Source organism: Sapajus apella, unplaced genomic scaffold, assembly GCF_009761245.1.
Source record: "Sapajus apella isolate SASKATOON/1434 unplaced genomic scaffold, GSC_monkey_1.0 scaffold99, whole genome shotgun sequence".
Lineage (NCBI taxonomy): Eukaryota > Metazoa > Chordata > Mammalia > Primates > Cebidae > Sapajus > Sapajus apella.
This window is the reverse complement of record NW_022437039.1, coordinates 569,258-594,618: the sequence shown is the minus strand read 5'-3', so window position 1 is coordinate 594,618 and position 25,361 is coordinate 569,258. Positions and strand designations below refer to the sequence as shown.

Here is a 25,361-nt window from a genome sequence, read left to right as displayed (position 1 = left end):
AGGCTGGTCTCGAACTCCTCACCTCAGGTATCCACCTACCTCAGCCTCCCAAAATGCTGGGATTATGGGCGTGAGCCACCGCACCTGGCCAGTGCTGTTTTCTCTTAAAAAGACACCGTCATACCCAATTACAGCCCCACCCCACTCCATCATGACCCCACCTTAACAAAGCACATCCACAATGACCCCATTTCTCAATAAAGCCACATACTTGGGGCACTAGGGGTTAGGACTTCATATCTTTTGGGGGAGGGACACAATTCAATTCATAACCCTGTCAAAACCATCCAGTCTGACAGAAGCTGTACCCACTGAATGTTCTCAGCCCGTCCCCCACCTGCCACTCTGGACCTTAGTGAGTAGGGAGGAAAGGATGCAGGCTGAGGGTCATCCAGGTGTCCCTCAAGGCAGGTGGTATATGGGGTGGTGAGAACGACAGCCCATGGAAGATGTCTTTCTGCGTAGGAATCTCAAATCTCATGGGCACCGAGCCTCCCGTTCACTCTCACGGGAAAGGTCTGAGCACTGGGGCTGTGCACAGATTTCAGAGCTGCGGTAATGGCACTGCATGGGATAGAGAGAGGCAGAGGTTCTGGGCGGTGGGATACTCATTGTCACAGCTCCCTTTGGCCAGGCTGGACACCAACCAGTTCCAGGACCCTGTGATGGAGCTGCTGGGCAGCGTGCTGAGTGGGAAGGACTGTCGCATTCAGAAGATCAGGTAACACAGAGCCAGGGGACCCCCAGGGTGCCCATGGTCATGTGGGGTATGGAACCCTCTTCCCATCACCTTCTGCTCAGCTAGCCAGCAGTGCTGCCATGGAGAGGTGTCTTTGGAGCATGTGGCTCCAGATGTAGCCTGCTTGTTTCTGCCGAGTTCCAGAAAATGCCAGAGTGCCTCAGGTACTTCATCAGCAGGAAGAGGGAGGTGATCTGGCAAGGACTGGACCCCGTCATGCATGGGCAGGGGTTTCTACAGCACTACGTGTGCTGACGTAACAGCAGGCATGATGTTCTCTAAGCGCCTCTCCAAGTTTGCTATCCAATAGCATTGTAGGCACAGGATTGCATTTTTTTTCCCCCTAAGACAGAGTCTTGCTCTGTCGCCCAGGCTGAAGTGCAGTGGTGCAATTCTCCTGCCTCAGCCTCCCGAGTAGCTGAGATTACAGGCCTGCACCACCAGGCCTGGCTAACTTTTGTATTTTAGTAAAGATGGGGTTTCACCATCTTGGCCAGGCTGGCCTTGAACTCCTGACCTCAGGGGATCCACACACCTTGACTTCCCAAAGTGCTTGGATTACAGGCATGAGCCACCACGCTGGCCCAGGATTGCAATTTTAATTTAAATTGAAAATTTTACATTTAAAATTTAATTAAAATTTAGTTTCAAGTTTAATTCTAAATCAATATAAACTGAAAACTGCATCTTTAATGTTGCAATTAGACAAAAAGTTCCTATGCTGTGTGCTTATGAAATCTCTCCTGGAATAACATTCCCGGATCTGAGAAACTAAACGCACCTGGGGTTTGTGGTTGAATCGATGTGACTGATCCTCTAAAGGTGGCTTTTGGAGACTTAGGGAGGTGAGTTTGGAGAAGAGGACCCAAAGGGTCTTTTTTTTTTTGAGACAGAGTCCTGCTCTATCACCCAGGCTAGAGAGCAGTGGTATGATCTTGGCTAACTGCAAACTCCACCTCTCGGGTTCAAGGAATTCTCCTGCCTCAGCCTCCTGAGTAGCTGGGATTACAGGCGCCCACCACCACACCTGGCTGATTTTTGTATTTTTAGTAGAGGTGGGGTTTCACTATGTTGGTCAGGTTGGTCTCACACTCCTGATCTCAGGTGATCCATCTGCCTCAGCCTCCTGAAATGCTGGGATTACAGGTGTGAGCCACTGCACCTGGCCCCAGGGGGTAATTCTTCGTTCTCATATAAGCCTCTGGGTTCTAAAATAATCTTTATCTGAGTTAATGGCAATTTAGACTGATTCAGGAACAAAAATAAATCACTGGGGAGTGCGGTTAGAGGTGTAGGCTCTGTGTGAGTTTGAACAAGTCATTTCTGTGTCTAAAGAGGGTAAAAATGGGGTTAAAAGGATATCTAGGCCAGGTATGATGGCTCACGGCTTAATCGCAGCACTGTGGGAGACGAATCACTTGAAGTCAGGAGTTTGAGACCAGACTGTTCAAACTGGTGAAACCCCATCTCTACTAAAAATACAAAAATTAGCCGGGTATGGTGGTGTGTCTGTGTAATCCATGCTACTCAGGAGGTTAAGGCAGTAGAACTGCTGAGTCAGGGAGGCAGAGGCTGCAGCGAGCCAAGATTGCACTACTGCACTCCAGCCTAGGCAACAGAGCAACAGTCTGTCTCAAAAGGAAAAAAAAGTCCAGGCACGGTGTCTCACGCCTGTAATCCCAGCACTTTGGGAGGCCGAGGTGGGTGGATCACAGGTCAGGAGTTTGAGACCAGCCTCCTGACCAACATGGTGAAACCCTATCTCTATTAAAAGGAAAAAAAAAAAAGAAAGAAAAAGAAAAGGAATGACAAATTCTCATTGTTAGTATTTTTTCCTTTGTGAGAGCCTCGAGCATTTTTAGCACATGATAAAGTAGCCAACTTTTAGTTTTGCTTAAAGGAGGCTAGGTAAAGCTCAGAAATTATTTAGAGACCAGGCACAGCGGCTTCTTCTTATAAGCCTAGCAGTTTGGAAGGTGAAGATGGGAGGACTCTTTGAGGCCAGGAGTTCAAGATCAACCTGGGAAACATAGCAAGAGGCCATCTTTACTAAAAATAAAAATAAAAGTGAATTATTCCGAATGAAGCTAAAAATTTCTTCTCTGCCCACATGCTCTTCTTTACCTCTCTGTAGTTGATCCTCAATGCTACATCCCTATTTGACCTATAAGTTAAACACAACTTAGAAAATACCATAAAAGTCCAGGGGGAGGCTACGCGTTGTGGCTCAACCCCTGTAATCTCAGTACTTTGGGTGTATCATGAGGTCAGGAGATCAAGACCATCCTGGCTAACATGGTGAAACCCCTTTTCTACTAAAAATACAAAAAAAAATTAGCTGGGCATGGTGGGAGTATTTACACCATGGAAACTGGCAGATGCTACAAATCAGTTTGATAGCATTTGTTTTGTGCGTTTATGTTTTTTGTTTTGAGACATGGTCTCGCTGTGTTGCCCAGGCTGGAGTGCAGTGCCATGATCATGGCTCATTGCAGCCTCAACCTTCTGGGCTAAATCCTCCTTCCTCAGCCTCCCAAGTAGCTTAGACTATAGGCAAGCCACCATATCTGGCTAATTTTTATTATTATTATTTTTTGTAGAGACAGGATCTTCCTATGTTGCCCAGGCTGGTCTCAAACTCCTGGTTTTAAGTGATGCTCCTACCCTGGCCTCCCAAAGTACTGGGATTATATAGGGGTGAGCCACCATGCACACCCCAGCTTTCTAAATGTTGTTTTTCCTGAGGGCTAGTTTACCAGCACACCACTGGCTGTGATCTGCATTAGGCTTCTGAGATATCCATTTTCTTTGCTGTGGTGTTAGTATAGAAGCTGTTGTGCTGGATTCTGGCAAAACTTTTTCCTGGGACCCTTTGCCATTGTGAGGCTCGGTCCTCCCACTCTGGCCCTACGGTGCCCAGGCTCAGGGGCTCTGCAGTACCTGGCATTCTGCTCCAGGGATCACCTCATCTCCACCTATGTCCAGACCCTGATGATATGGGGAGGCCTAGAGGATCAATCATGGGCATAGCATTGAGAAAGGGCCATGAGATGTGCATGCCCGAAATAACCACTTGCTCCCTCTCCTTGGGCAGCCTGGCGGAGAACCAGATCAGTAACAAAGGGGCCAAAGCTCTGGCCAGATCCCTCCTGGTCAACAGAAGTCTGACCTCTCTGGAGTAAGTAGGACAACCAAGGCTGGACTTTCACCATTGGAACCAGAAGAGTTGTGAGGCTTCTTGCAAAGTCCCCTCCCCTCTATTAAATGACTGGGGTCTTACCTGTCTGTCCTTCCCTGATTCCCATGATTCAGCCCCTGGGTGGCATCTGGACATAATACTCATACTTCATGTGGAGCAGGTTCTAAGACTCCTGTGGGAGTAAAACACAGGGAGCCCACACCTTAGTGCCCAGGAAGGACAGCGAGCAGAACCATGGCTCCTCAGTTGCTGGGCTCCAGCCAGGGAAGAACCAGATGTTTGGCCCTGCACCTGGGGCCATCATTCTCATCTCCACACTTGGCCCAAGCCCACTAGTCCATCAGGTCCTGTTTTCTTTCCCCAACACTTGGGATAGTCTTGGGGAAATTCCTTCCGTGTTCATATAAGGATCTCTGCCCTGGTTCCACCAAACATGAGATCCTAGGCCCTCATACATTCCCTTAGAGCATCATGGATTTCAAGGTCAATGCAGTTCCTGTTTCCCCTTCCCTCAATGGGAGACAGACGAAGGCATCTCTTTCTTTCTTCCTTCAGCCTCCGCAGTAACTCCATTGGACCACAAGGGGCCAAGGGACTCGCAGATGCTCTGAAGATCAACCGCACTCTGACCTCTCTGAAGTATGTGTCACCTGCTCCCTGTCTTGTGACCCCAAGAGAGGGCCCAGAAAACCCGCTCCTCAGGCGCAACGTATGAGAGTGGGAGGTGATTCACGATGGTGGGCATGGGGCCAGGCGTGGTGGCTCATGCCTGTAATACCAACACTTTGGGAGGACGAGGCGGGTGGATCGCTTGGGGTCAGGAGTTTGAGACCAGCCTGGCCAACATGGTGAAGCCCTGTCTCTACTAAAATACAAAAATTAGCTGGGCATGGTGGCAGGTGCCTGTAATCCCAGGAAGTCGGAGGATGAGGCAGGAGAATCTCTTGAACCTGGGAAGCAGAGGTTGCTGTGAGCCAGAATCACGCCACTGCACTCCAGCCTGGGTGACAGAGCGAAACTCCGTCTCAAAACAAACAAAGATGGCAGTCATGGGATACCGGCTCCCATCCCATTGGGTGCTGGGGATCTTGTGCCTTAAGCAAGTTTCCAGGCTCCAGATCTTCCCTAGACTTTGACCTTGTGTGTGGGCTGAGGAGGGGACAGAGGAGACATCAGGGAGCAGTATGTAGAGATGGAAGGGCAAAATCATCTGTTAGGGAAACCTCCTGTGCTGCAATGAAGAGGAAATCCCCAAGGCCATGGTGTCAAAATTTTCCCTTGCGGTATTTTCCAGGACATAAAAAGCCCACTTTCTTTTTTTTTTTTTTCTTTTTTAAAGACGGGGTTTCACCATGTTGGTCATGCTGGTCTTGAACTCCTGACCTCAGGTGATCCGCCTGCCTTGGCCTCCAGGGTGCTTGGATTACAGGTGTGAGCCACCACGCCCGGCCAAAAGCCCACTTTCCAGAAGGTGCCTATGGTGTGATGTGGCTTGTTATGTCTCCTTTTTATTTTTGAGATGGAAACTTGCCCTGTCCCCAGGCTGGAGTGCAGTGGTTCAATCTCGGCTGACTGCAAACTCTGCCTCCTGGGTTCAAGCAATTCTCCTGCCTCAGCCTCCCAAGTAGCTGGGACTACGGGTGCGTGCCACCACACCTGGCTTTTTTTTTGTATTTTTAGTAGAGATGGGATTTCACCATGTAAGCCAGGCTGGTCTCGAACTCCTGCACTCAAGCGATTCACCCACCTCGGCATCCCAAACTGCTGGGATTACAGGCATGAGTCACCACGCCCAGCCTGTTATGTCTCCTTTAAGAGCCTATGGTTGCATCTATCCTTAGTTGAGTGGGTACTACTTTTCTGTTCTGTGTTTTCATTCATTTATTTTTATTAGAGTGAAATTCATGTAAGATAAAACTGTCTCAGAGGCTGATGCCTATAATCCCAGCACTTTGAGAGGCCAAGGCAGGTGGATCACTTGAGGTCAGAATTTCAAGACCAGCCTGACCAACATGGTAAAACCATGTCTCTACTTAAAAAAAAAAAAAAAAGAAAAGAAAAAGAAAAATTAACCAGGCACGATGGCAGGTGCCTGTGGTCCTAGCTACTCAGGAAGCTGAGGTTGAGTTGAGCCCAGGAGGCGGAGGTTGCAGTGAGCCGAGATCACACCACCGCACTCCAGCCTGGGCAACAGAGCAAGACTCCATCTCAAAAAAAACAAAAACAAAAAACCTGATTGTTTTAAAGTATACAGTTCAGTGGCATTTAGTACATTCACAGTGTTGTGCCACCAATCACCTCTGTCTAGTTCCAGAATATTTCAGCACCCCAAAAGGAGACCTCATACCCATAAGCAGTCACTTCCCATTATCCCTTTTCCCCAGTCCCTGGCAACCACTAATCAGCTTCCTGTCTCTAAGGATTTACCTATCCTGGACATTTATGTAAATAGATTTATAGAGTCTGGCCTTTGGTGTTTGTCTTTCTTCCTTGAGCATGATTTTTTAAACTTCATCCATGTGGTACCATGTGCCAATGCTTCCTTCCATTTTAACTTATTGTTATTATTATTATTGAGACAGAGTTTTGCTCTTGCTGCCCAGGCTGGAGTGCAATGCTGTCATCTTGGCTCACTGCAACCTCCACCTCCTGGGTTCAAGCAATTCTCGCCTCAGCCTCCCGAATAGCTAGATACAGGTATGTGCCACCACTCTCGGCTAATTTTTTATTTTTAGTAGATATGTGGTTTCTCCATGTTGATCAGGCTGGTCTCGAACTCCCGACCTCAGGTGATTCGCCCTCCTCAGGCTCCCAAAGTGCTGGGATTACAGATGTGAGACACCACACCCAGCTACTTTATTTTTTTGAGATGTCTCACTTTGTCACCCAAACTGGAGGGCAGTGGCAGTATCTCGGCTCACTCAACCTCCACCTCCCGAGTTCAAGCGATTCTCCTGTCTCAGCTCCCCGAGTAGCTGGGATTACAGGCTTGTGCCACAATGCCCAGCTAATTTTTGTATTTTTAGTAGAGATGGGGTTTCACCATGTTGGCCAGGCTGGTCTCGAACTGCTGACCTCAAGTGATCCACCTGCCTCAGCCTCCCAAAGTGTTGGGATTAAAACTGTGAGCTGCTGCAACGGCGTCTTACCTCCATTTTAAGGCTGAATCATACATACTCCATGGGATGGACAGACCCTGATGTGTTGATCCATTCATCCGATGATGGCCATTTGGGCTGTTTCTACCTTTTGGTTATATGAATAATGCTGCTGGTTATATGAATAATGCTATTCAATAATGCTAAGCAATAGTATTTGGTTATATGAATAACGCTGCTGTGAGCATTGGTAAACAAGTCTTCCCGTGCCTGTTTTCAATTTTTTTGAGTATATACTGAGGAATGGAATTGCTGGGTCACATGGTCACCCTGTGTTTAACCTTTTAAGGACCTGCCAGACCATGTTCCATGGAGACCGGACCATTCTGCATTCCTACCAGCAGTGTGAGGGTTGCAGTTTCTCCGTATTCTCACCAACACTTGGATCCTGTGTCTTTCCACTATAATGAGGACCATTGATGACCTTCTTGTGGTTATTCAGAGAGCACCTTGTTCCTAGCTGGCCAGCAAACACTCAGCAAACCAAAGAAAAACCTAAGCCGCAGGCAGTGGGGCAAAGGGCCAACTGCTCTCCCAGCATGGTGGGCAGTGAGGGCACATAGTGGTCAGAGTTCCTTCTCACTCAAGTTGGCTGATGTCCCCTCTTGGGCATCAGTGACTCTGGGGTACCTTGCTCCATAGAGGTGCCCCCACTGCGGAGAGGGTTCAAGCCCCTGGGTTCCAGCTTCTGCTCCATCAGTGATGTGCCTCTTCTTGTCTCTGCAGCCTCCAGGGCAACACCATCAGGGATGATGGTGCCAGGTCCATGGCTGAGGCCTTCACCTCCAACCGGACCCTCTCCGTGCTGCAGTGAGTGGACACATCTCCCCCTATCCCTCCCCTTCTACCTTTCCCTCCTCCTTCAAGGATCTCTCTGCCTATTGGCTCCTAGGAAGAATGGATGGGGCTAGGACCTGAGGCCTTCTGACCTGTCTGGATGGCCCCTGGAAAACCTGATGCCCTCTGCTTTTGAGAGAGCAGGTGTTGGGGAAATAATTAAAAATAAAACCTCCTGGCCGGGCACCTTGGGAGGCCAAGGTGGGTCAGTAGTTTGAAACCAGTCTGGCCAAAATGGTGAAACACCGTCTCTACTAAAATAAATAAAAAAATAAATAAATAAAATAACCAGGCATGATGGCACAAACCTGTAGTCCCAGCTACTTGGGAAGCTGAAGTGAGAGAATCACTTGAACCCGGGAGGTAGAGGTTGCAGTGAGCTCGCGTCATGCCACTGCACTCCAGCCTGGGCAACAGAAAGACTGTCTCAAAAAATAAAATTAAAATATAAAATAAAATAGGCTGGGTGCGGTGGCTCACGCCTGTAATCTCAGCACTTTGGGAAGCCGAGGCGGGCGGATCACAAGGTCAGGAGATCAAGACCATCCTGGCTAACATGGGGAAACCCCGTTCTACTAAAAATATGAATAATTAGCCAGGTGTGGTGGCATGTGCCTGTAATCCCAGCTACTTGGGAGGCTGAGGCAGGAGAATCGCTTGAACCTAAGAAGCAGAGGTTGCAATGAGCCGAGATCACACCACTGCACTCCAGCCTGGGCGACAGAGTGAGACTCCGTCTCAAATATATATATATATATATATATATCTCAAATCTATCTATCTATCTATCTATCTATCTATCTATCTATCTAGATAGATAGATAGATAGATATGAGATACCTCCTGCCAACCCAGAAAATCCTCTCCAAAAATGTAGGACAGAAAACAACAATTTTATTATTGAATAAACATTAAACTGACTGCAAGGTGCATCAGAGGCAACCCATCAACAAGAGCGTAAAGACACAAAGTTTTCTTTTCTTTCTTTTTTTTTTTTTTAAAGATGGGGTTTTACCATAATGGCCAGGCTGGTCTTGAACTCCTGACCTCAGGTGATCCACCCACCTCGGCCTCCCAAAGTGATAGGATTACAGGCATGAGCTAGAACCAAGCAGATAGGACCCTCCTCCTCAGGCAAGAGGGCCAGGCAGCACCATTTGCCGTTCATCCTAGATACACCAGATAATTGGAGTGGCCATTTGTGGTCCCTAATTGCCTTTATCCAAAGGAAAAGTAAAACTTCTTTTATCTTTATGACACACAGGTACTTTACAGCTTCAAGCCAGGTGCCTAACCTAATTCCCACGAAGGCAGGGAGAAAGGGACTCTATTTTCCTTAATATTTACATTTCAAAGAGATGACTCCAAACCCTTACAAAAGACATTCCCTACTGCAGTAGTCATTTAAAAAAAAAGAAAAAGAAAAAAGAAGAAAAGATATTCCCAGGCTGTGAAACTGGCCAGAGGGTTTTAAAAAGATTTACATTCATCTTAAAGGGACAGAGGCAGCATTTGCAACCTCGTTTTCTCAGGGAGTGCTCTAAGAAAATGGGGGTTGGTAGAGAGTCTCTTTCCTTTCTGGAACCAGAAAAATTGCCATTTTTTTAGATTTGTATTGAGCCTCACACAGGAGAGGTTCTGCCTGTCTGTCCTGTGGAATGAGGACAGTGTTTCTCCTGTAAATCCACCAGATTTACTACAAGAGGAAGTACATTTTTCAGAAGAGGAACCTAAGCCAGGGTCTCCCTAGGGAGGGGTGGGAGGCAGCCTGCTGGTCTGGATGGGAGGCAGACTGGTGAGGGAGGGGCCAGAGAGACTTGTCCATGGAGGTCCCAACTCAGGAGGTTGGTGGGCATTATCAGCACCTGCTGATCTCTGCTTTCTAGCCCCTTGCAAGGGAGGCCCAGCTGCCCTGACCCCTTACTCTCTCACATCGTAATGTCGGTCTATTATCATCACTTAGGCAACAGTCCAAAGACCCTTCTAGAGACACCCCCTCCAACCTGCTGCAGTAAATGAAGAGGGCACCCTAGTTGTCCCTGACCTTGAACCTGAACTGTCCTTGGGCTGGGAATGGCTGTGACCAGCCTTCCTGAAAGATCGCTCTCTTCTCCCACAGCCTGCAGAAGAATGGCATTGGGCCCACAGGAGCCCAGTGGATGGCAGATGCCTTGAAGCAGAATAGGAGTCTGAAGGAGCTCATGTGAGACATATAAAAGGGCCACACTCAGTGCCCAGCACAATGCCTGACCCAGCACAAATATTTTTGAGCCTGGGAGTGGATGGATGAATGGATGGATGGATTGTTAAATAAATGGATGGGTGGGTGGGTAAATGGACTGATGGATAGGTGGATGAATAGATGGAAGGGTGAATAGGTGAATGAATGGATAAACTGATGAGCTGATGGATGGATAAGTGGATAGATAGATGGATGGATGTAAAGTGGATGTATGGGTGGGTGAATGGATGGATGGGTGGGTAGGGGTGGATGGGTAGGCAGGTGGATGGGTGACAGAATGGATAAATGGATGAGTAGATGGATGGATGAGTGGCTTGATGGATGGGTGAATGGATAGATAGATGGATGGTTGAATGAATGAGTGGATGAATGGCTGAGTGAATGGATAGATAGATGGATGAATGTATGGACTGTAGATGGGCAAATGGATGGATGGGTGGGTAGATGAGTGGATGGATAAATGAACTGATGGGTGAGTGGATTGATGGATGGGTGAATGGATGGATGGGTGGGTAGATGGATGGATGAGTGGGTAGATGGATGGATGGATGAATGTATAAATGGATGAGTGGGTGGATGGATGGATGGGTGGGTAGGTGGATAAGAGGGTGTGTGAATGAATGAATGGGTGAGTGGATGGATGGATGAATGGATAGATGGTTTAATTAATGGATGGATGGATAGATGGGTGGATGGTTGAATGGATGGATGGATGAGTGGAAGGATGGATGGATGGATGGATAAGTGGATGAATGGATGAGTTGATGGGTGAGTGGACTGATGAACGGATGAATGGATGGGTGAACGAATGAGTAGATGAATGAGTGAGTGGATGGATGGAGGGATGGATGGGTGGGTATGTGAATGAATGGATGAATGGGTAGATGAGTGGATAAATGGATGGCTGAATGGGTGGATGGATGGATGGATGGGTGGGTGAATGGATGGATAAATGGATGAGTGGATGGATCAACAGGTGAGTGGATAGATGAATGGTTGAATGAATGAGTGGATGAATGGGTGGGTGGGTGAATGGATGGATAAATGGATGTGTGGGTAGATAAGTGGATGGACACATGGCTGAATGAGTGGATGAATGGGTGAGTGGACAGACAGATGGACAAATGGATGGATGGGTAGATGAGTGGATGGATAAACAAACTGATAGGTGAGTGGACTGATGAGTGGATGGGTAGATGAGAGGATGAATGGGTAAGTGCGTGGGTGGGTAGGGGGCTATATGGATAAATGACTCGAAGAATGGATAGATGGATTTATAAATGAGTGGGTGGGTGAATGGATAAACTGATGGGTGAGTGGATGGATGGACGTGTGGGTACTGGTTAGCTGGCTTTGGACTCCAAAAGCACTAAGCTCAGGAGAATGGAGATTCCCAGGATTGGGTGAACCTGAGAAGGTAGAAGAAAACATTTCCTCACCATATTCACAAAAAGTCCCCAAAATACTTATCACTAAAGGGCTGACCCTCCTTGCCAGGGAGTCAGGGAGGACTTTGCTACTCTGATGTTTTACAGGCAACAGGTGGTTCACCTGCAGAGACTACAGCCAACAGGCCTCAGGCAGAACAAACTGCACTGGCCACCCTAGAGACAACAGGGCCAACCCTCCCATGAGGGCTTCCCTGACCCTGATCCCTCCACCTAGCCCTGCCTGGCAGTTCCCGGGTGTTGGCTCATCCATATCCCTTCTCTTGCAGGCTCTCCAGTAATAGTATTGGTGATGGAGGTGCCAAGGCCCTGGCTGAGGCCCTGAAGGTGAACCAGGGCCTGGAGAGCCTGGAGTGAGTCCACCTGACCCCTGCCAGGGTGACAATTCCCCCTGGATTCTCCTTTCAGTAGATGGCAGGCTGGCAGTCCTGAAAAATGGCTGTCCTCCAGGGCCATTTCCCTGTCAGCACCAACCCTGGGCACACACTGTCCTCAGTCTCCCCTGCCCCACCAACTCCATTTCCCTAGACAGTGGGGGCTGGGGCAGGGTCTCGAGTGTTTGGAATGATGAGTTCCAAGTGCACTTGAGAAGCCAGCATAAGTGGCTGGAGAGGTAGTCAGCTGCAGCAGCTTTGGTGGGGGGCAGGAGAGCTCAGTGCTGCACCCACACTTGGGGAACCTGCTGTGCCACTCCCTCTGGGGGCTGCAGACCCAACACACCCTGCTCCGAGGCTGTCTGGGTCCAGCCACATCAAGGGAGGGTTTGAATTTGGGGGCTTGTTGTGCTGAACCCACGTGCCCTGACCTGGCAGGGGCTAGAAGGTGGGGGGGATGGGAGAGTAAAGAGGGATGAGGAAAGGAGCAGTGTGGGTACCACTGTCCCTGGGGCCCCCAACTCCCTGTTGAACCTAGTGCCTCCTGTCCCAGACTGGACAGGGCAGCTCCCTCTGGGTCCTGGGACGGCCACACCCAGGGCGCCTTCTCCTCCGTCCACAGCCTGCAGAGCAATTCCATCAGTGACACGGGAGTGACAGCACTGATGGGGGCCCTCTGCACCAACCAGGCCCTCCTCAGCCTCAGGTAGGTCCTGGCTGCCCTCTCTGACCAGGGTGTTTCTTTGATTGGGTGCCTGTCTGCAGGGACTTGGTGCTGGGAAGCCTGTCTCAGGGAAATCTATGGCTGAGGAAGCCTTCCTGGCAGCCTGGCCCTCTTCCTGCTCTCTTGGGGTGCAGGGGACAGCTGCTACCCTCAGTGGCTCTTTCTGCCACTCTCTTCACAGATACAGGCTCAGCCCCCTGTCCCCTTGTACCTCTGGGGCCCTGTTGTCCTGTCCACTCCCTGTACTGTAGATGGTCCTACAGCAGGGGCGCCTGGCTGGCCCAGCACTGGTTAGCTGGCATCGACTCCTTCAGACCTCAGCCTAGACTGTACAGAACCCTACGTCCCCCACCTGCGGTGTCTTGGGCTTTGAGAAGCCTAAACACCTGGGCTTGGCTCTGCCAGATGCCTCCTCTGCCCGATTAGAAGCTCAGGTCTTTTGTTTCAGCCTTCGAGAAAACTCCATCAGTCCCGAGGGAGCCCAGGCCATCGCGCGTGCCCTCCGTGCCAACAGCACCCTGAAAAACCTGGAGTACGTGGTGGGGGCCTGTGCCTCTGAAGGCTGTTCATTCCATGGTCACACCCACACTGACCCTGGGCTGACGGGCACCCTCGCCACATCACAGGGTTGGAGAAAGAGCTGGCTGGGGAGGGCACAGCCAGGAATCTGGCATCGGGTGGCAAGTCCCCCACTCTCATAGTGTAAATGGCACGAGGGTGAGGCTGGTGTGACACCATCTGCCTCACCTGGTGGGGATGGATGAGGATGGGGCCATGCCACTGGACAGCGCATCCCCAGGAAGCTCCCCCACGTCCTGGCAGTGTGACCTGGCATCAAGCCATAGAGTCCCTGGTGACCAAGGACCAGAGGCTTCACAGTCAGCCCCCTTGGCTCACTTGCTCCTGTTCCTTTCCTCCTAGCCTGACAGCCAACCTCCTCCACGACCAGGGTGCCCAGGCCATTGCAGTGGCAGTGAGAGAAAACCGCGCCCTCACCTCCCTTCAGTGAGTCTGCAGCTTTCCACCCTGTTGTGTATCCCTTCTGCAGAGCTGAGGGGCTCCACCCAAAACAACAATGTACAGGCCAAGCCTGGTTTGGGGGCACCCCCTGCAAAGGTCTCGGGGGCTGCCCTGCTGCCAGCAGGCTGTGTCCCATCCTGTGTTCTCCTGATCCACAGACAGACACGTGTTAAGAGGTAGTCACAGCCGGGCCTCCAGGTGCCCATGGGGTTTCATGCAGGGGCCATTTTGCAGTGTCTTTCCTTGCTTAGTCCCCGGCCCTCTGACCATGGCTAACCAGGGAGTACACGTGAACCTCTGGGGACTAAGCCTGGGTGGGGGTTGCAGGAATTCTCCTGCCACATCCTGCAGGGATTCCGACCCCGCCATCAAAGCCCCCTTAGCTCTGCCCCAGAGCCACGCAGTCACATGTGTCTGTGTCTGTCCAGCCTGCAGTGGAACTTCATCCAGGCTGGCGCTGCCCAGGCACTAGGACAAGCATTACAGCTCAACAGGAGCCTCACCAGCCTAGAGTAAGTTGGCCTGACCAGGGGCTGTGGGGGGCAGAGGAATCTGAAAACTTGGTGCCCACCAGGCAGAGGCTCAATTCAGTAACGCTTGGCACACAGCCTCCTCTTCCCTAAGGCCAGCGGGCACATTTCAGTCCTTGATCCACCTGCCTTTTAAATACATTAGCTGGGGATGGAGGCTCACGCCTGTAATCCCAGCACTTTGGGAGGCTGAGGCAGGTGGATCACCTGGTCAGGAGTTCAAGATGAGCCTGGCCAAACGGCGAAACCCTGTCTCTACTAAAAATACAAAAATTAATCGGGTGTGGTGGCGCATGCCTGCAATCCTAGCTACTCGGGAGGCTGAGGCAGGAGAACCCATGAGGCACAGGTTGCAGTGAACTGAGATCATGTCACAGCACTCCAGCCTGGGTGACAGAGCAAGACTCCATCTCCAAATATATATATATATATATATATGTGCATATATACATATATACGACAGCTGTGAGATATAATCTTCAAGCCAGAAGATCCACCCACTTAGTGTATAATTCACTGGTTTCTGGTGTATTCCGTGATGCAACGATCACAATCAATTTTACATTTCTATCACCCCAAAAAGAACCCCTGTCCCCATCAGCACTCACTACCCATTCTCCTTTTCCCCAACCCTGGCAACCACTAATCCACCATCTCCATGATCTTCCCACCCTGGACATTTCATATAAATGAAATTGTGTAACATGTGGCCAAAAATGGAATCCCACAACACGTAGCCTTTTGTGGCTGGTGTCTTTCATCTGGTGTCAGATTTTCAAGGTTCATCCATGATGTAGCCTGTGTCAGTATGTCCTTCCTTTGTAAGGCTGAATGATACCCACTGTATGGGTAGACAGCTGTAATTTCTTCGTTCATCAGTTGCTGGACATTGGGTTGTTCCTCCGTAGCTGTTAGGAACAGTGCTGCTGTGGACATTGGGGCTCCAGTTTCTGTGTGGACATGAGCTTTCCTACTCCTGGGTGGATATACCCGGGAGTGGAATCGCTGGGGCGTGTAGGAACTCTAGGTTTAAACCTTGGAGCCTCATCGGCCTTTCTCCTTGAGCATTTCTTCTCCTTCAGCTTCCAGGATGTCCTCTCTGGCTGGGCCTTGCCCTCCTTTCTTCTGCTTACCTCTTCAGCACAGTCCTCCTCAGGGATCTGTCCTATGTCATCTTCCCTTGCCTGACGTCTCTCTTCTGGGAGCTCTCCTCTCCGAGGGCTCCAGTGACCTTCAAAGTCCCAACGACTCTCATATCTGTGTCCCAGGCCTCTCTCCTGAGCCGTGGACCTGCACATCCACACCCCCTCTGCACCTCCCCTCAGGGTCTCACCTCTCTCCTGAGCCCCAGACATGCACGTCCACACCTCTTCCCCAAGTCCCCTTTGGGGTCTCACTTCTCTCCTGAGTCCTGGACCTGAGCTTCCACACTCCCACAGCACCTCCACTCAGGGTTTCGCAGGGGTGCAGGTTCCCTACATTCTCTCTCCCAAAAACCTGCTTCTTGGTTCCCCATCTCATGAATGGAACCAACTATGCAAGCTAGAAATGCCTTCACTCTCACCTCCCACCTCCTTTCCTATCATTTTTATTATTTTATTTTTGAGATAGAGTCTCGTTCTGTCGCCCTGACTAGAGTGCAATGGCGTGATCTCAGCTCACTGCAACCTCTCCCTCCTGGGTTCAAGCAATTCTCCTGCCTTAGCCTCCCAAGTAGCTGGGATTACAGATGTCCAACACCATGCCTGGCTAATTTGTGTGTGTGCGTGTGTTTTAGTAGAGATGGGTTTCACTGTGTTGGTCAGGCTGGTCTAGACCTCCTGATCTTTAAGTGATCCTCCCGCCTCAGCCTCCCAAAGTGCTGGAATTACAGGCATGAGCCACTGCACCTGGCCTATAATTTATTTTTTAAAATATGTACAATTTTTTTTAAGAGATGGGGCCTTACTATGCTGCCCAGGCTGGTCTTGAACTCCTGGGCTCAAGCAATCCTCCCATCTTGGCCTCCCAAAGACCTGGGATTACAGGTGTGAGCCACTGTGTCTGGCCACCTCCTGCTTCCTATTCACTGTTAAGTCCTGTTGGATCCCCTCTGTGTCCCTGCCACCCACCCGACTCCCTCTGCTCCACTGCAACCACCCAGGCCATCAGCACTGCTCACCTCCATCCCCGTGGCAGCCTCCACTTCAGTCCATCCTCTCACGCTTCTGGCCAGAGACCTTTTCAGAACACAGCTCTGTCCCCGTCTTGGGTGCCAACCTTGAATGGCTGCCCAGGGCCTGCAGAGTAAAGTACATATAGGCCCTCTGGGTGGCTTCTGGGACCACTCAAATCTCCTTCTTTGTCCCTCCCTGGGCTAGTTTCTCACTCCCCCAATAACTGAATTCAATTTGTTTAGCTGAGCCAGGCCTGCTCTCCACTTTGGGTTTTGACCTATTTCTTCTGGGGAGCCTTCTGTGACCACCCTGGGGTGGGAGACGCCGCTTGGGTTTTCCCTGCAACCTGCACTTGGCCTGATGTAACTGCTCATTTAATCACATCTTCCCACCTGAACTTCAAGAGAGTGACTTGGGCCTGCTGCCTTGCACAACACCTAGCACACGAGACACACTCAAATATTTTTTTTTTTTTTTTTGAGACAGTCTTACTCTGTTGCCCAGGCTGGAGTGCAGTGGCATGATCTTGGCTCACTGCAACCTCTACCTCCTAGGTTCAAGCTATTCTTCCTTAGCCTTCCTAGTAGCTGGGACTACAGGCGCCCTCCACCATTCCTGGTTAATTTTAGAATTTTTAGTAGAGATGGGGTTTCACCATGTTGGCCAGGCTGGTTTCAAACTCCTGACCTCAAGTGAGCCACCCACCTCAGCCTCCCAAAGTGCTGGGATTAAAGGCGTGAGCCACCACACCCTGCCACACTCAAATGTCTGTTAAAATAATGAATGAAAACAGCTCTTAGCCTTAAATATACTAACATGCACTTGAGCTCCAGGGCCTGCTATTTTCCTCCAATTTAGAAGGGAAAAAATGACATAAAACCCTAATTAGCAAGAATGGCCAAGGAGATCGGGCGTGGTGGCTCACGGTTGTAATCCCAGCAATTTGGGATGCCGACGTAGGATTGCTTGAGCCCAGGAGTTCAAGACCAGCGTGGGCAACATAATGAGACCTCATCTCTATCAAAGAATAAAAACATTAGCTGGGGCCAGGTGCGGTGGCTCACGCCAGCACTTTGGGAGGCTGAGGTGGGTGGCTCACGAGGTCAGGAGTTCAAGACAAGCCTGGCCAAGATGGTGAAACCCCGTCTCTACTACAGGACAAAAAATTAGCCAGGCATGGTGGCGGGGGCCTGTAATCCCAGCTACTCGGGAGGCTGAGGCAGAGAATGGCTTAAAACCGGGTGGCAGAGGTTGCAGGCAGCCGAGATTGTGCCACTGCACTCCAGCCTGTACAATAGAGCTAGACTGTCTCAAAAAAAAAAAAAAAAAAAAGTTAGCTGGACACAGTGGCCTGTGCTTGTAGTCCCAGTCTCTAGTAAGTATTCCAGCCTTCTCAGAAGGCTGAGGTGGGAGGATCACGTGAGTCGGGGAGGTTGAGGCTGCATTCCAGCCTGAGTGGCAGAGTGAGACCCTGTCTCAAGAGAAAACAAAACAAAGAACAGCTCCGGGATTGAGGGCTTTAAATTCGTTTTGTGGTTAGCCATGAAAAACATCCCCTTTTGTGTCCCAAGCTCCTGTCGACAGTCACTCCTTGTGTCCTATTTCCTGCTTGCCCCTGGCCGTTCAGGCTCAAGGCAGGCCACAGACACCTCTGTGTGCTGTGGAGGAAGGGTAGTTATCCCCAGGGAAACGCTGGGAGTCTATGTCTATGGTGTGTGTAGTCTGTCAAACCTGGCAGGTCCAAGTGGGGCAGGCCCTTGCTAGAATGCTCCCTATGCCCCATACACTTGAAGGGGTCACATTCTGTGTTCAGTTTACAGGAGAACGACATCGGGGATGACGGAGTGTGTGCGGTGGCCCGTGCGCTGAAGGTCAACACAGCCCTCACCGCTCTCTAGTAAGTCCTAGATGTGTGTGGCAGCCAGGAAGCCTGGCCCCTTCACAATCCTTTCATGTTAGATGTCTTTTTGGTTTGTTTTTTTCCAAGACAGAGTCTTGCTTTGCCACCCAGGCTGGAGTGCAGTGGCGCAGTCTTGGCCAGCTGTAACCTCCGCCTCCTGGGTTCAAGTGATTCTCCAGCCTCCGCTACCCCCAAGTAGCTGGGATTACAGGAATGCACCACCACACTCAGCCTAATTTTTGTATTTTTAGTAGCAACGGGGTTTCACCATGTTGGCCAGGATGATCTCAAACTGCTGACTTCAGGTTATCTGCCCCCCTCAGCCTCCCAAAAGGCTGGGATTACAGCCGTGAGCCACTGTGCCCGGCCCAGACGTTATTTTTGTTTATAAGTCAAGGAAGGTATGTTTGATTTTCCTATTATAGAAAATATTCTATTAGCAATTCAAACACCTAGATGATAGTAATGAGGGGGTGCAGGGAGCAGTCTCCCCGAGCACTTCCAGGGAGAGCCTCTATTTCTCATCTCTTTCACATCCAGATCTCTGTCTTAGGCAACAGACAGTGTAGGTAAGAGACGGAGTGCCTAGACAGAGCGCTGGCCAGCCATTCTCAGTACTGTTTCTCCACTTTCTGCCCTGAGTCAAGGGGTGGTGAAAGGGAAGGGGGCCCAGCTGGCTCACACTGACGGCACCCTCCCCGGCCCAGTCTCCAGGTGGCATCCATTGGTGCGCCAGGTGCCCAGGTGCTAGGGGAAGCCCTGGCTGTGAACAGAACCTTGGAGATTCTCGAGTAAGTATTCTACTCTCCAACTATGGTCTTTAAACCAAAAGAAATCAGTGAAATCTCAATGAATAGATATGGGGACAAAGTTTACAGGCAACTCGCAAATCATCCTAGTGACCTTCATTTCAAGGCAAGTGTGCCAGCTTCCCAGCCCCACTTCATGCTTTTCCCTGGGAGTTGCTATCGTTTGCCCTCCTCTCCAGGTTGGCCTTGCCAGGCTGGACACGTCTAGAGGCCTGGTTTATGGGTCCTGGGGTGGCTGGTCTTGTTCTATGAGCAGATCCAAAATCCTGAGACAAGGCTACAGCTCTGAGGCTCAGGGGCGTCCTCAGAATCCCTGCCCTTGCTGTGGGCACTGGGGATCTGCCCGGAATGAAGGGCTGCCTCTCCTGTCTCAACCTCGATTTTCTGTTTGGTATGGAAGAGGAGGAAGGCTTCAACAACCCACCTGGATGGGCCAGCCACGCCCCTTCCTATGTGCCCTGCTTCCCAGAGCCAGCTCTGCCCTGTTGCCCCGGAGTGAGGAAGGCATAGCCCTGGCCTTCTGTGACTGCTGAAGTCCTTGTTTCCTCTACCAAGTAGCCCCAAGCCCACCTGAAGAGGGTTCAGGATCACCTCTCACCCTGTACCCATGCCTTAGGCTTCCCGTCTTTCCCGACAGCTTAAGAGGAAATGCCATCGGGGTGGCTGGAGCCAAAGCCCTGGCGAATGCTCTGAAGGTAAACTCCAGTCTCCGGAGACTCAAGTAAGTGGCTGGAGGGACCTACCTGCATCCTGGAACAGCAGAGTCTCTGCTGGGTCCTCCCCGGTGGGATAAAATGCTCCCAATTTCCTCTGCAGCTACTTCCTTCTGAATATAAATAATCAGACTTATTAATATAGTCCACATTCCCCTGCAGTTGGGTTTTAGTCTGCTCAGCTTAAGTCAGAAGTCACTCCCATCTGCATTTATGGTGTTGCATCCTCTATGGCACTAGGGTGGGACGACCTGACCATGCGTAGACACCTGTCTCCAAGGTCAGCTGCCATCTACAGTTGCCATGGCACTTGTGGACACATCAGCCTAGGTTACTGCCGCCAGACAATGCAGTGTTGCTTTCCTGGGTGTTTCCTTCTGCCCCAATGGCTCACCATGGTGGCTCCATCTTTTCTCTGCCTAGTCTTCAAGAGAATTCCCTGGGGATGGATGGGGCAATATTCGTTGCCACAGCACTGTCTGGAAACCACAGGCTCCAGCATATCAAGTGAGTGCACCTGCCCTTCCTGCTCGCCCTTAGAACTGCTTCCAGGTCACACCCTGGCATTTGCCCAGGTCTGAAAGCCAGCTGACCCCCAGACCCCTCAAAAGCCCTACAGGGAAACCTGGTCTAAGGGGAGCCATCTTGAGCCTTGTCCATGGCAGGAATCCTAGAAGCACAAACTGCATTTTCTGTCGTGATGATCTGCTCTACTAAAGAGAACCTGCAGGCTTCCAGCCCTGCTTTAATCCATCTCTTCTAGTCTCCAGGGAAACCACATTGGAGACTCGGGGGCCAGAATGATCTCAGAGGCCATCAAGACAAATGCTCCCATGTGCACTGTTGAAATGTGAGCAAAATGAGTTCCTGGTGGATGGAGCAGGAGGATGGGCAGTCAGCTGGAAGCTGTTGAACAGAAAAGCCAACTTCTGGGGACCTTCCTGGGAACTGGGTACGCTGCTCACTCAGCACGAGAGCCGGGCTCCACACGGAGGAAGGAGAGGTGCTGCCAAAGGAGGTCGTGAGCCCCTCTCCTAGTGCAGGAGTGGTCCAGGCAGGGGCCAACAGGTACTCTGCTACAGCACAGAGAATGGAGGGGGCCACCACCAAGGGACTAAGGGACAAAGGCCTGAAAGCTCGGCAGTGCAGGAGGCTAGTTCCAGCTTATTTACAACCTGAGGACTTCACATGCCCCGAACTCTTTAAAATGTTGATTACCGCCCCTTTCTACTTACCTGGTTAAAATCATCTCAAGCCTGTGAGAAGCATGCGTTTGGCAGGGGCGACAGAGGGTACCCTTCTTTCTTTTCTCAAGAAGAAGGTTTTAGGGCATCATCCTTACAGACATGAAAAAATTATGGAAAAATTGTGAAGAAAAATTGAAAGTTTTAATTCTAGGATTCTAGAAACAGAGACAAGAGAATTTTTTTTTTTTTTTAGACAGAGTCTCGCTCTTGTCACCCAGGCTGGAGTGCAGTCGTGCCATTTCAGCTCACTGCAGCCTCCGCCTCCCAGGTTCATGCGATTCTCCTGCCTCAGCCTTCCCACTTGTAGCTGGGATTACAAGTGCCCACCACCATGCCTGGCTACTTTTTGTATTTTTAGTAGAGATGGGGTTTCTCCATGTTGCCCAAGCTGGTCTTGAATTCCTGACCTCAGGTGACCCAGAAGCCTTGGCGTCCCAAATTGCTGGGATTACAGGCGTGGGCTACTCCTGGCCCCATCTTTTATTCATTACAAAATCAAAGATGTGGTGATGCCTGGTACATGTTATCTGGAGTCTGGCACATTGGTTATCAGTAGCACATTCAATGTATTCAGTGATGTCTTTTTTTTTGAGACAGAATCTCTGTTACCCAGGCTGGAGTGCAGTGGTACGATCTCGGCTCACTGCAGCCTCTGCCTCCTGGGTTCCAGTGATTCTCCTGCCTCAGCCTCCCAAGTAGTTGGGCCTACAGGTGTGCACCACCATGCCCAGCTAATTTTTGTATTTGGTCAGGCTGTTCTCCAACTCCTGATCTCAAGTGATCCACCCACCTCAGCCTCCCAAAGTGCTGGGATTAGAGGCATGAGCCACTGTGCTCGGCAGTGATGTCATTCCTTATTAGGCTTCCAAAGCCATTGCTGTGGCCACAGCTTCCCTATGGAGACAGGCAAGCTGAGCCTCTATGTGGCACCAATTCCCACAGCTGTTTGTGTTGGAAGGAAAAAAATCCAAATGGACATCACAGCTCTCATCAATTAAAGAACCAGGGAAAATGTTTATGAAGACTATAAAGCAATGATCACTTTTGAATTTGAAAGGAATCACACTATTGTTTAAAATGTTTCTTCAAAAGCGAGCATCCAGACCGGAATCATCATGGATGCTGAGGCCATGGATACAGGCCTACTTGGGAAGATGATATCCTCACAGTCTCAAAATAGCAACCCACAAAGGTGATATCCTAATTTACAAATGGAAAAAGGTACCTTCATCTAAAATCTGGCCAATGCAGCCTCAACAGAAGTGACAGAATTGAACATCACTAATAATGGGACAAATGGATGTCACGTGCCTCCAGTCTGATGCACCACGGAGTCGTCTCTGACGTAGTCTTGTCAAAAAATGTTTGCCTGATTCTAATCATGAAGGAACAATTAGAAAAAATCCAAACTGATGGATATTCCGCAGAATAAAAGGCCTCACCTCATCAGAAACATCAATGTCATGAAAAACACGAAAGGTTGCAGATAGTGTTAATTTAGTAGAGATATACCTTAATGCAAGATTTTTGGCTGGATCCTAGACTGGAGGAAAAAGTCTGCTATAAAGAACAGTTAGATCACTTGTACCAGCTGGGAAATAACAAATAAAACATTATTTATAAAAGGGGGAAATCTGAACATGACTCTTGCAGTATTTATGAGTTTGTGCTGGGCATAGACTTCTAGACTGACAGCTGTTTTAGTGATTTTAAGGTGATGCCCCACTGCCTGCTGGTTTGCATCGTTTCTGTCTGAGTGAAGAGCCAGGCAGAACATAGAGAGAGCTGCATAGCCAAACACTGGAGAAAGCTGGACCCCATAGAAACCTAACACTGAAGAAACCTCAGGAGCCAAAGTGGTGGAGAAAACACAAGAGTCCTTCCTCTCTCCCTTTTCAAATAATGATCATACATCTTCAAGCTGTCTGAAATGGTTAGGAAGTTCAGGGATGCACCAGAGCCAGCTGGCCCAAAAATCCCATCAGAGCAAAACAGGAGAATTTAATTCATGTCCACATAGAATGGACATACAGGTAAGAGGAAGGCCCTATAGCTCCCTTCCAATTAAAGGAGTCCTCAATTCTAGCACCCGAGAGTCCCCTGGGTCTAACAGCTGTGATATTTATGTACTGTGTTGCTCACCTAAATGAATATAATTTCCTTCCAGACATGTGACACTGATATTAAAGTGCTAACAAATGGGATTTATTTATTCTTCATGTTAAAAAAGAAACAATAGTTCAGATTTCCCATCAGAAGTCCGAGGACTTTGTTTTTGGTTAACTAGTACCAATAAAAATTGAGTATCTGAAAAATTCCTTTGTAGTTTCCATCAATACATATTTTTAAAAGCATTTTAGGAAGTCCTCTAATTATACAGCAAAAAAATTGTCAGCAGTGGCCTGCTAGTTTTTCACTGACCTAATCACAACCATCCTCCTCAGATTCTGAGGTCTGCTCTGCTACTTGGCCAAAACCACATGGTGCCAGGTCACAAGGCACTTGCACCTATGTGACTCCTGGATCCATTCTACAGTGGGCCACTATTAACTGAAATAATGAAAATGATCAAGTACACAAAGCTTGCTGTTGACAGAAACTTCCTTACTCAAGCAAGGCAGTGCTACTGTACATGGTGAGACTTTGCAAAGTCAGTTCACCAACAGATGAACTAGAAGCAGGTGGCACAATGAAACGCCCTTTGCAGCTGTTGCCTACGTCTGTGGATGGCCTCTTTGCAGCTCAGGTTAGGCTTCTGTGTTAAAGTGCATTAGAAGAAAATATCACATAAGGAAAATAGAACTCTATTTGCATGTTTTTTTCAAAACAGACGTCAAGTCAGATTCAGGCAAACCAAATCCGTAACATCCAAGAAGATGGAGTGACTCTTCCGCATCTTAAAGCCATGGCATCTGAGGTGGCTGGCATGGCTCCAACACACTGGCTTCCCTGTCAGTGTATCATTTACAATACAGTGCATTTCAAACTACTGGTGAATTCACTGAATGCTGGCTGTGTTTCTGTGTGTGGTTTTTTTTTAAAGGAATAAAATCTTAAAATTTAGGAAAAGAAAGAAAAAAAGCAAAGATGACAGAAATAATTGTCACAATCTCCTAAAACTGATATCTATCATATCATACCTGTGAACTCTTGAATAAGTATTTATATCTGACAGGTACAAATAAAATTATACTTTTAAGTAAAACCTATTTAATAATATGAAATATGGTGTTAAATACATTTATTAAAAGATAAGTAACTTCAGAAGTCTTCTGAGTTTTTAATTGTAAAATAATAAAAAATTGTTTGTGTTGCCAGGCGCAGTGGCCCATGCCTGTAATCCTAGCACTTTGGGAGGCTGAGGTGGGTGGATCACCTGAGGTCAGGAGTTCAAGACCAGCCTGGCCATCATGGTGAAACTCCATCTTTAAAAAAAAAAAAAAAAAAAAAAAAATTGTTTGTGCTTTTCTTTTTAATGTATACTTATTTATTTATTTATTTGAGATGGGTCTCACTCAGTCGCCCAAGCTGGAGTACAGTGGTGTGATCTCGGCTCACTACAACCTTCACCTCTGGAGTTCAAGGGATTCTCCTGCCTCAGCCTCCCCAGTAGCTGGGGTTACAGGCATGTGCCATCACACCCAGCTAATTTTTGTATTTTTAGTAGAAATGGAATTTCACCATGTTGGCCAGGCTGGTCCCCTGATCTCAGGTGATCCACCTGCCTTGGCCTCTCAAAGTTCTAGGATTATAGTTGTGAGCCACTGTGCCCCACCTACCGTATGATTTTTACAAGCAGCATGCTTTTATTTTTCTTTTTTTAAAGACGGTCTTGCTCTATGGCCTAGGCTAGAGTGCAGTGGCACGATCACGACCCATTGCACCCTTAACCTCCTGGTCTCAAATGATCCTCCTGCCTCAGCCTCCTGAGTAGCTGGGACCACAGGCATGCATCTCCACACCTGGCTAATTTTTAAATTTTTTGGAGAGATGGAGTCTCACTTAGCTGTACAGCTTAGTCTCAAACTCCTGGGCTCAAGTGATCTTCCCACCCTGGCCTCCTGAGTTGGGCCCACAGGTACTTGCCACCACGCCCAGCTAAGTACTTTTAATACTAAAAAAACAAACTCCACTTCTAATTTTATAACAGAAAAATTTTTCTACCAAAAGCATTGGCAACAAAAGCCAAAATAAATAGGACCTGATCAAACTCCATAGTTTCTGTATGGCAAAAGAAACAGTCATTAGAGTGAATCGGCAACCAA

General features: G+C 49.1%; 1 protein-coding gene and 1 long non-coding RNA gene across 4 annotated transcripts in view; one reads left to right on the top strand and one right to left on the bottom strand.

Annotated features, from left to right (window-relative positions):
* The window catches only part of NLRC3 (NLR family CARD domain containing 3), a 41,043-nt gene extending 16,694 nt beyond the window's left edge, over positions 1 to 24,349 (top strand). For 2 of the 3 annotated variants that reach the window (XM_032257963.1, XM_032257962.1), the window contains 15 exons: positions 635 to 721; positions 3,834 to 3,917; positions 4,494 to 4,577; positions 7,823 to 7,906; positions 10,053 to 10,136; positions 11,893 to 11,976; positions 12,620 to 12,703; positions 13,170 to 13,253; positions 13,643 to 13,726; positions 14,170 to 14,253; positions 18,241 to 18,324; positions 19,035 to 19,118; positions 19,774 to 19,857; positions 20,273 to 20,356; positions 20,613 to 21,285. In XM_032257963.1, the coding sequence (XP_032113854.1) occupies positions 635 to 721; positions 3,834 to 3,917; positions 4,494 to 4,577; positions 7,823 to 7,906; positions 10,053 to 10,136; positions 11,893 to 11,976; positions 12,620 to 12,703; positions 13,170 to 13,253; positions 13,643 to 13,726; positions 14,170 to 14,253; positions 18,241 to 18,324; positions 19,035 to 19,118; positions 19,774 to 19,857; positions 20,273 to 20,356; positions 20,613 to 20,703 (1,270 nt within the window). In that variant the 3' untranslated portion in view covers positions 20,704 to 21,285. Of the gene's footprint in view, positions 1 to 634; positions 722 to 3,833; positions 3,918 to 4,493; positions 4,578 to 7,822; positions 7,907 to 10,052; positions 10,137 to 11,892; positions 11,977 to 12,619; positions 12,704 to 13,169; positions 13,254 to 13,642; positions 13,727 to 14,169; positions 14,254 to 18,240; positions 18,325 to 19,034; positions 19,119 to 19,773; positions 19,858 to 20,272; positions 20,357 to 20,612; positions 21,286 to 23,926 lie in introns of those variants that run through there. The other variant, XM_032257964.1, reaches the window with a different exon arrangement.
* On the bottom strand, positions 14,769 to 15,921 carry LOC116536265. Its single transcript, XR_004262556.1, has 2 exons — positions 15,605 to 15,921; positions 14,769 to 15,541 (listed from the first exon to the last, which is right to left on the bottom strand). It is a non-coding gene; the product is annotated as an uncharacterized LOC116536265 (long non-coding RNA).
* Positions 24,350 to 25,361: the final 1,012 nt, after the last annotated feature.